Genomic DNA, 11,511 nt, shown 5'->3' on the forward strand with positions numbered 1-11,511 from the left:
CTGTAAATATTACGACTACAGTGGACGAACACTCCTTGGAGGCCATTCAATTACCTAAAATTGGAGTACATGTGCCACTAGAAAAGGACACCCTTATGGCTGAAAATAATAAAATTCTAGACACAAAGGTTTCTAACAATACTGTTGAAGATGAAGTGGTAGAATTGCACCATGCAACAGCAATTGTGAAGCAACTATTTGGAATTGCCCTTAAGAGTACGGTGCCAATTCTTTTTTTTTTTTTTGGGTACGATACGGTGCCAATTCTTGAAGGGTCTAGCGGCGCTGCGGCCGCTGAAGACAACAACAACCACCCTCTAGCAAAGCCATTGTCCACTTCGAGCAAGATCCATCGCCACCGCCACCACTAGGTAGAAAACCCCCTCCGATTGCGACATGAAAACAGAGGAGAAGAGGAAAGAGGGAGAGAAGACAGAGAGAAGCCGATTACCGGAGGGAGAGAGAGAGGAAAAACTAACGGAGAGAAAAAAAAAACCCGGAGGAGAGATCCCTCCCCTCCCCTCCCGCTGCCCAATTTGGGTGTGAAACCCTGGGGGGAGGAGAAGGAGGGAGAAAGGTTAGGGTTTTGGAATCCCAGAGAGAGAGAGTCTAAAAAAAAATACCGATCTGCTATATTTACCTATATACACGTTGGACTCAGATCCTCTCCAAACATACTCTCTCCAAAGATCTTCCGCAGCTTTTCACCAGATGACGACAGCACATAAAAGAACCCATCCAAGGGCAGAGACAGCGCCAGCAATGCTGTTGCCAGTTTTTCAATTACCACGACGTCGTTTCCTCACCCGCACCTAAACAGCAGCCTAACGTCTTTCCACATCTTCCTGTTATGCATCTTCTCTCTCCTTCTCTATTCAATTTCGATCTCTAGAAAAGCCCTAAGTTCATCGAACAGACAAAATGACTCTCTCCATCTCCATTCGACAAGTCATTGTGTGAGAATGGGTCGACGATCAATCAAGCCAATATCGAACTCGGCATCGGCGACAAGCCCTCTGATCTCACCGAACATCACCATTTTCTCATCTTCGACATTGTGCTTGCGTATTACGCTTACCTTCAAATTCTTCTTTCTACATCGACGGAAATCTCACAGAAAATTGAATATTGCTGTCACTATATTGTTCTCGGATGCATAACTGTATTTCATTAGCATTCTTTGTTTGACAACACAAGTCTAATTTTTCTCTGAAATCTTGCATGGATATAGAACTTTCTTCCAATATAGATTCATTTGTCACTTTCACCAACTTTATTAATTCCACACTCGATTTATTTTTTATTTTTTTGATGCAAGAAAATGGATGGATAAGAAGATGATCCCAATTTCCGCAAAATTCACTCTTATCTTGACTAGGAGAGAGAGAGACCCATTTTCCTGCAAATCCCACTCCTATCTTGGCTGGGGAGAGGGAAAGAGAGATGAAACCATTTTCCTATAAATCCCACTCAGAGAGAGAAAGATGAACCCATTTTTCTGGAAATAGTATCATTTCTATCTTGGCTAGAGAGAGAGGATTTGACGATTAGGAAATTTTTGTTACTGGTTTGTAGTTCCCAAATTGAATAGAAGAAGACAGAGAGGATGGACGTTAAGCTGCCGTTTAGGTGTGGGTGAGGAAACGACGTCGTGGTAATTAAAGGATTGGCAACAGCATTGCCGGCGCTGTCTCTGCCCTTGGATGGGTTCATTTATGTGCTGTCGTCATCTGGTGAAAAGCTGCGGAAGATCTTTGGAGAGAGTATGTTTGGAGAGGATCTGAGTCCATACACGTTGGCCAGTCATAGTTTTAGAAAATCTAATTTTATAGTGATTAGAAAATTGAAAAAAGTTTAAAATTGATCTTTGAAGGAAACACAAGTATGTTCCCATAGGGTGGCATTGCCTGTATCGCACCGTTTCGGGTAAGAAGGTTGACGCGAAAAATTAAACAATTATCTCTATCTTTTTTTATCACAATACCCAAGTCTAACCTATATTCATCCTCTTTTTTGGTCTCCATATGGTCCAAGTCCCGCCTAGTTTGAATTTTGTGGGCCTATATTATGCCTACAATAATGATCAAAACCGTTGATTTATAGAGCTTGTGAAGTACTTCAACCATGCAAAAATCATGTTCATATCAAATCCCGGTCAATATCTTACTGGAACACATTTATTTTCAAGTACAGGCACTGAGCATATTGGATCAAATCATTTTCTTTGAAGATAAATGTGTTCTAGTAAGGCATTGGTCGGTATTTGATGAGCATGATTTTGTTTATGGTTGCAATATTTTGGCGAGCTATGCTCAAACAATAGTTTCGATCATTGTTGTGGGCTTAGTATAGTCCCCCAAAATTCAAACTAGATGGGATAGGACAAGACCTAATTCGTTTAATTTTTGTGTTGACGAATCATGTTACATTCTTGTTCATTTCAAGAAGTGGTTAACCCAAACTTCCTAACTGCGTGCCGTGTTAATAGGTCGTGTCTAGAATTCCTAACTCTAAAATCAACAATAGTTATATGGATCGTTTACGTGCTATGAGACACTAGATAATAAAGCTCACAAGCTACATCTAAGAATACGGTCCTCTCAAATTAGGAGACTAGGGACAATCCTTCTCAATGTTCTCATGGTCATATCTGAACATACCAATTAGAGAGAGAGAAAAATACGGATTCAGATCCATTTGTCCATATTTTCCCTGTCAAGATCTTACAATCACAGAGACAGAATCCGTTCCAGTTTTTTAGAAAAATGAACTTTTTGAAAAAGAATATAATTTTAAACTAAAAAATTATGTATTTACATAAATAATTTTTATAGTAATGATTCAATATGGATTTTGTTTGATAGATTTCATTAAAATATTTTAAACGGTGTAAAAAATTAAAAAATTAATTTTCATTTTAATAATATTTGAATTTGAAATTATCTTTAAAAAAAAAAAAACGGAACGGCACCTTAATTCAACTAGAAGGATTGGTTCTGTTATTAGAAAAAATAAAACGAGAAGGATGGGGCAAAATCTCTTTTGAAGGACTTTTCAATTCACTTTTATATACTATAAAAATCTAAGAGAGCTAAGAATTGATTTGAGAATTATGCGCCGCCATTAAGGAAGCCAGGGAAGAGAAAAAGATAAAGAGAGAGAGAACAGAGAACTTTGGTCAGCTGGTTGCCTGGTTCTGTTCTCTGGCCTCCTCTTGTCCTGCCCTATCCCTCAACTTTACTGTATTTTTTTCCTTTGGCTGTTAACTTTACTCTAATCCTGTTAAATCTCTTCACTCTGTAGCAATCCTGGTAAATCTCCTCTCTCTCTCTCTCTCTCTCTCTCTCTCTCTCCACATAAAACTCACGAAATGGGTGAAGAGGAACAGAGAGAGAAAGAGAAGAACATGTTGGCAGGAGCACTATCCTGGAACTGCGCAACAGCTTCATCAGACCTCAAATTACTAACCACACTCCTCCTCTTCCTCTTCTCCTTAGCCACCGTCATCATCTTCCTCCCTTCCAACCTCTCCCTCTCCCCCTCCGACCTCCGCCTCTGCCTCTCCAAACTCCCCACCACTCCCCAACCCCTCTCCCCACCCCCCACCCCACCTCCACTCGACGTCGTCCTCCCCTCCGGCGCCCTCAAACGCACCCTCACCCCCCACGGCGGCGCCGCCTACACCTTCATCCTCATGAGCGCCTACCGAGGCGGCCTCCACACCTTCTCCGTCATAGCCCTCTCCTCCAAACCCCTACACCGCTTCTCTACCCCCTCCTACCAATGCCAATGGGTCCCACACAACTCCTTTGCCCCCACCGCAACCACCGCTGGCTACAAAATCCTCCCCGACTGGGGCTACGGACGCGTCTACACCGTTGTAATAATCAATTGCACCTTCCCCGCCCCCGTCGGCCGCGACGGCCTCGGCGGCAAGCTCCTCCTCATCGCTTCCACCAACGGCGGTGGCGACAAGAGCCTCAACCTCACCGACACCGTCGAAGCATTGGTCGAGAAACCCAACACCTTGAATCCTTTGTACTACACGGACCCGCCCAAGTACGAGTATTTGTACTGCGGGTCCCCGTTGTTCGGAAACATAAGCCCGCAGAGGGTGCGCGAGTGGCTGGCGTACCACGTGAGGCTGTTCGGTAGGAGGTCGCATTTCGTGATGTACGACGCGGGAGGAGTTGAGGAGGCGGTGATGGAGGTGTTGAGGCCGTGGATGGAGAAGGGGTTTGTGAGCTTGCACGATGTGAGAGAGCAGGAGAGGTTTGATGGGTACTATCATAACCAGTTTTTGATGCTGAACGATTGTTTGCATAGGTATAGGTTTGATGCTAAGTGGATGTTCTTTTTTGATGTGGATGAGTTCATCTATGTTGTGAAGAAGAGTAGTATCAAATCGGTTACGGAATCGGTGTCGGATTACACGCAGTTCTTCATTCAGCAGATGTCCATGGCTAGTAACCTCTGCTTATCTGAGGACAAGGGTGTGAGTCACAGGTAAAAACTCTCTTGTTTACGATTGTTCACAGTTTAATTTTGTGTTGTTTTATTTGGGAATTCTGATATCGCAATCATGATCTGAAGTAAGTTAATCCATATATGTTGAAACTTGAAACATCACTCGGAATTGAGCTTGTTAGCAGCTCGAATGTCAAGTTTTGATCTAGAAATTGTTAGGATTTAGACGACTTTTTTGGGTTTGAGATAAGAAAATTGCACACAAAAGTCAGCCAAAAAAAGTTGATCGAATTCTTCATCTTGTTTAGTTATACTATATATGAGTCAGATCGATTGAGGAACTGCATGTACTCAATTAGGCTGGGCATGCAAATGCGAATTAATTAATGCACATACTCAAAATGATCACTTGCATATGTAGTTGTAACTATTAGTGCTTGTAGCATTTATTAACAAATTGTGGGGAGCCAGCCAATGCTTTGAGCAGTCTGTCGAAGTTGCATATATGGGTCCGGCATGGGGGCGATAAGTGACTTCTTGTAAATTTGGTCATGGGTGCAACTATGGTGGTTGCATAATTCATAGTTTTACACTCCAGTATTGATCGATGTTGAATTTCCTGGCTGATAATATATTCTGAGACCGACCATTACTAGCTACTTCTTTCAAGTTGTTGGATTTATTTTTGCTGCCTTTTTTGTTTCAAGTTTTCTTCGATTTGAGGTAGTGGGAGTTGGTGAGGGCTCTAACTAGTTTTTCTAGTCATTTGTTTCTTATTGACAGACTTGAAACCTTCTTAATTAATACTTTCCCCCTAGCATTACAATAGCACAAGTGTTCCAAGATCCTACTTCGAACCTGGGTATTCATTCATGTTCTGATTTGAACCATAATTCGTCAAGTATTTGCTAGAGCGAAATTGTTTAGTGTTGCAGAGGCGTCATGAGTTTTGAATCAAGCTACGGATGTTGTTGTAGTTGTGCACTTTTGACGATGCCTTAGAATTATGGACATGTTTGTGCGTGTGGGCACGGGTGCGGGAGCACAAGCAAGAGTGTGATAGCGTCTTTGAAAAACCTGCCAAACAACTAGAATTCATGAGTGCGAGGATTGAAAGCGCAGAGCGAAGATTGAGAACGGAAGGATTATGTGACTGTCCGAGTACACATCATGTCCAAATAGTATGTTTTTTATGGGGGGGGGGGGGGGGGGGGGAGGGGATTTCTCTCTTCTTTCTTGTCCATAATGCCCGTATCCCATATCTGTATACTATGTGATGACATGAACGGTTATTGGGACTTAATGATTGTAGGGTAGATCTAGATTAGTAGCATATTAAATGGATGTCGCATTCAAATACATACATTCTAGTCGTGGATCCAAATGTATTATTACTAGTTCAAGCTGCTTCACTACCCCATGAATCTTAACTCCATTTATAGGAGTCAAATAAAGGGTTTACTTTCCAAATGTATTATTACTAGTTCAAGCTGCTTCACTACCCCACGAATCTTAACTCCATTTATACGAGTCAAATAAAGGGGTTACTTTCTAACAGCCTGATCCATCACATCTACCCACTTGTTGGACCTTCAATGCTAATTGGAATAGATTGCTAACAAAACAAAAATTAATTAACCACTGGTTGCATACTTGGATTTAAAATGTACCCTGAAATTAATTTTTCTGCAACAATTGGTTAATGGATTCTTTTTTTTGGTGGTTCACAAATTAGCTAGCTGTTGGGTTGACTGTACGTACATCTTGGCCATGCTCATGCGAGTTATCCAGTTATATCTCCTTCAGTGCTCATGCCAGTTATCCAATTATATCCGCCTTTGTATCGTCAGTAGTTAAATTTCTATTCCGTTGCGTTTCAATGGATATTTAGTACAGCTACTGAGAGTAAAGATCAGAGTTGAGATTTGTGTTTATCTTCGGTTTGTTCTTGAATTACTTAAATCTGAGTTGATGTTGGCGCTGATTCGGTTGTTTTGTGGCATGCCCTTTTTGCAATAGTATGTTTTCCTCGTTTTTTAGATGATTGATCCATACGCTATTCGAATTTGTTAGAGGAATCATAAACATATGGGCTATTTGGTTTCTATGTGCTTGCAGGAAATGGGGATTTGAGAAGCTAGTGTACAGAGACGTGAAGAAAGTAGGCAGGAGGGACCGTAAGTATGCAATGCAACCGCGCAATGTGTTTGCGACTGGGGTGCACTTGACACAGGACCTAGTAGGGAAATCGACCCACCACACAGAGGGTTTGATTAAGTACTTCCACTATCATGGAGTCCTAGCCGAGAGGCGGGACCCTTGCTGCCAGTTTTACAATGCCACCACCATCAACGTGGATGGTAACCCTTACGTTATGGACACTAAACTGCGAGGTATTGCTGCGACTGTGAAGAGATTCGAAGTCGATACGATTGGACCTAGGTTACAACAAGGAACGCGGCAATGACATTAACATTTCAGTGGGGGGATTTTTGTTCATTGGTTTCTTTTTCTCTGTATAATAACTAATTTCCGTCTGTTTTTTTTTACTCACGAGACTAGGTATAAAGATAAAGATATACTGGTATACATTTGTCTTTGGTATAAACGAAATTTTTACATTCTTGTTATTCCCTTGCACTTTTTTCTAATGAATAACAGATTAATCATTTATGTGGCCACCACTCAAAAGAGGGTATTGGCTAAAGGTCAGGTTAGGGCTGCAAAAAAGAAAGAAAGAAAGTAGATTACAGATAAAAAGTGAACCATCGTGCCTTTGTGCTTAATTTGTTGATGAAGGTAGGTCTTTTTTTTTTTTTTTTGGTTCTATTTAGCAATGAGGAATGCAGGGGCCAATTTGCGCGTCTCTCACTCTCCAATCTAAGACAAAACGTCTATTTTGGAATTAGGGAATTTATGAGAGAAATTCACGTGGCTTGCCCAAAAGATTGTACCCTAACGTGAGTTGAACTAAAAATTTATGTGTGGCACTTAACTCTGTTCCTAAAATTACGTAAGCTAACCTTTTGGGTTAACGGGAAGGGATAAGCTCACCTTTAGACTTTATCCACTACACCAAATTTTCGGGTTCTATAATGGTCTTATAATAGTGATTTGAACCGTTCATTTTGTAATCTTTTGTAAGAATATGATTAAAAATCAGCTTAATCGCTCCTCAGCAAATACATGATCAATTCATATAGAACAGTTTACGTAATTTAAAACTTGACCTGAATATTTTATACAATTTGTTTATGTATTCATCATGTGACCTATTGAGTTAATTTTTTTTTTCTTTTTACAGATATTATCAGCAAGAAGTACGGAATGAACGGTGCGGATTATGTTGTAAGCCCATAATGGGGCAAAAAAATTGGAGTTTATAGGGGTTTGGTCGATGAGGGATCTGTAGGCCGGTGATCTCATCTTTAACGGGAAGGAGTTTTGTGTAGTAGTAATTTGTTTGGGTTAGGCTACATTAATTAATAGCTACTATCGATCTTTAATTACATACTTTTGCTTTGCTTTAGGGAAGAGAGAAGAGAAAAGTCCTCTCTCAGAGTCCGTTCCGTTACCTCGTTGGAAGTGCGCGCGCGCGTGTGTATATATATATATATATATATATATATATATATATATTTACAGTATGTGTCTGTCATAGAAACGTGTCACATTTGTATTTCAATTGGGGCCTTTAATTTTTTTCTAATGTAATAATGTCTCATGCATCTGTTCTAATTAACCGGCCGGCAAAGAGAAAGAGAAGAAAAATATTATAGGGCAACTCAACCTGCAGCTGAACAAAGGAAGACACGACAGAACAGATCGAAGATGGTTCAAACAATATTACACGCTGGTGTGATTTGATCTCTCTAATATACTCCGTAGTAGTGATGCAAATTAACATAGCATTTGCCAGGATCCTATTATTGATTTTAAGTCAGTTTACTTACTTAGTCTTTGAAGTGGTTATCATGTCATGTGTATAAACACTCTAAACGATGCATTTGCATGTCAAAATTAAGAAAAATACTGTAGTAATTGATTGATTAAACTATATAAGACCATTCATTTTTTAAAATTTTTTTTTTTACAAATTAATATGATTCCATCAAACCTTTTGGGGATATAGAAGTGGTTAATACACACTAATGCAATATTTTCACTAACTCTGAGAAATATGATTCTATATATATTTATGCTATTGGTTATAACACCAATACTGAGAGAAATATGATTCTATATCTATGTAATTGTGTGGTCAATTAATATTTATTTTTGGAGGATACGATATGCACCCACCACTAAGAGGCGTAACATTTTTCACTGAGAGGTGTAACCTTTTCCAAACATAGGCATAACATTTTTTGAAAATAGGGGGTGTGCATTGGAGCTTTTCCCTACAAGTTTAATGTCTACGAAATTGAATATCCTCAAAAGATATTGAGAACGACTTCAAAACGACATCAATATTGCCTCTATTTAGCAAAAAAAAAAATATTAACTTAAACTTTGAAGGTACCGACTATGGTATCCCCCACTTGTCTAGGAGAAAGATACTGAATACCCTTAAAACGTTAACCATTCAATGGCATAACACTAACCTTAAGAAGGTGTAACCACAAATGGTGTAACAAAATCACAATAATGGCATTACATTTTCAAACCACAAAACGATGTAAGATTTACCAAAAGAAAGCATAACCTTTTCAATATTTTTAAATTTTCTGTTTTTATGATGTCTCTCGTCATAACATATTAAACCACTCAATGGCATAAAATGTTACTATTGGGGGACACCATAAGTGGAGATCCTTCAGCATTTTCAAACTTTGAAGGGATTTGAATAAGTTTTGGAAAAAAAAATACAAAGAGTGATTTTGAAGACAGAGAGAAAAAATGATTTTGGATCGGAAATTAGAAAAATAAAATCATTCTCAATAATTACTTTTCAATTAAAATACAATATTTTTGGACTCTATTTTAGAGGCTTTTAACCAGGTCAAGTGGTCAAAACTTGACAATAAACTTCTATAATTGGAAAGAATATTCAAAGTCCTTCTCTTTTTTTTGAACAGTGAAAATAATTTTATTAATCGTTAAAAGATAACAAAGATCAAAAGGAGCAAGGAGAATGGCAACGAGTGCCCATTCGAGACCCAATCCCTTAATTGGCAAGATGCCAATCAATGAAACACCCAAGAGGCCTAAAAGCCCAGATAAATCAATACAAAGCACAACCTAACAACTAAAGGCCTACAAGCCTGGATATAACAATAAGCATAGATGGGACACAGCCCAAACATCTAAAAGGCCAAAAAATCCCAAATATAGGGAAAACCCAACATAAAGCCCAAACAAACCCTAACCCTATTAACCCACCCAACAACTGCCGTCCACCAAACCTGCCATAGCCAGCCGCTGCCACAAAGCGGCCAGTCATGGACTATCCACCGCCGCCTCGCTTTGCCGTTAGGCCAAGAAAACCGAACGAACCCAAGAGAAACCAATCGGTGGAGACGAACAGCAACGCCGAGCCCCAAGGAAATAACCTCGCCGTTAAGCAAAAATCAGCAACTCCAACAAGCAGCTGACGGCCGACCAAAGAGGCGAAAAGGACGATGCCCAGAAGCAATGACGGGCGGCAAGGAGAATGAACCCGACATTGGGGAGATCGGAGAGGGAGAGGAGGCATCGAACAGGAATCGGACACCGGAGCTGCCGCCGCCGCAAGCAACCCAACCGCCATGAGCCCGCCGTATATCGCAAGCCCCAAAAACAGTCAGAGAAAGCACCGGAAGCGAGGCTCACCGCATCAAATCACCATCCACCCAACTGCAAAACAAGAAAGGAAAAAGCAGAAGGGGAAGCCCGGGGGGAGGAGGGTAGAGATCGCCTCCCCGCCAGGTGAAGAAGCCAAGAATAGAAATTGAAGAGTTGGGGTTTAGAGAGAGAAGCTCTCATTAGAGAGTGAGAGAGAAGAGGTTTCAAATCATTCCAAGTCCTTCTCAACCATGGCCTAAAAACAGCTTTAATTGTGGCTAGGGCTACAAATGAGCAGAGTCGTCGAGACTCGGCTCGGTAAAAGCTTGTTCGAGCTCGACTCAAGACATAAACAAACAAACTCAAGCTCAAATTCTAGGCTCGTTTCGTTATCAAGCCGAACACAAGCCAGTAAAGGCTCGGCTCGAGTTGGCTCGCAGGCCAAGACTTAGTAGACTTTTTACGTTAATTATTACAATTAGCATTAGCATTTTGATACCCTGATGCAGAATTCTTACAAAAACATATTACATATTATTATTCTAAAATTGAGATTATTTTCTTGTTGAGTATAGGAAAATGAAAGATATATACATTCACAATCAAAATATTTTTGGTTGTATTAGGCCTATGCGAGGATATATATACATTTTTCGTTGGTCCGTTAACGCTGGTGAACAAGCTCGAGCTCGAGTCAAGCCAAGGTCCGCTCGGCTCGAGCTCGACTTGTTAAGTTGTCACTGAGCTCAAGCTCAGATTCGTTAAAAACTTAATAAACAAGCTTGAGCACGTTAAAGCTCAGCTCGACTTGTTTGGGGACGTAATTGTGGCTACGAATTTCACAACTTTCTTGTGATAAAAGGAAACTCAGAAATGGTCTAATTTGGATTTCTCTGATTGGGGATGTAATTGTGGCTACAAGTTTCACAACTTCCTTGTGATAAAAGGAAACTCAGAAATGGTCTAATTTAGATTTCTCTGATAGCTTTCGCCTATTTAACTCGAACTAATAGCTTCCTTTATGCTTGCTTTGTTTCCAATGCATATGTCAAACTTTAACTCGAACTGTTCACCTAAGTTTAACTCAAACTCAATTAATTAGTATAATTTAAAGACTATGGGGCCACTTGGGAGCCTGATTTTTTTTACATTTGGCATTTTGGATTTTGAAATGTAGATTTTTGGATTGTGGTCAAAATGGCTTATTAATCGGTGCAATTTTTGAGAATATACGCACAATGAATTTTGCGATAGGGTGGTGTTCGGGAGTATAATTGTCAA

General features: G+C 40.1%; 1 protein-coding gene across 1 annotated transcript; it reads left to right on the forward strand.

The window, feature by feature from the left end:
* The first annotated feature begins 3,083 nt into the window (after positions 1-3,083).
* LOC131315189 (galactan beta-1,4-galactosyltransferase GALS2-like) lies at positions 3,084-7,088 on the forward strand. The gene is made up of 2 exons (XM_058344300.1): positions 3,084-4,506; positions 6,586-7,088. Exons 1-2 carry the CDS (start codon positions 3,371-3,373, stop codon positions 6,932-6,934), a joined length of 1,485 nt encoding a protein of 494 aa, XP_058200283.1. The 5' UTR covers positions 3,084-3,370; the 3' UTR covers positions 6,935-7,088.
* Positions 7,089-11,511: the final 4,423 nt, after the last annotated feature.

Source organism: Rhododendron vialii, chromosome 13a (assembly GCF_030253575.1).
Source record: "Rhododendron vialii isolate Sample 1 chromosome 13a, ASM3025357v1".
NCBI lineage: Eukaryota > Viridiplantae > Streptophyta > Magnoliopsida > Ericales > Ericaceae > Rhododendron > Rhododendron vialii.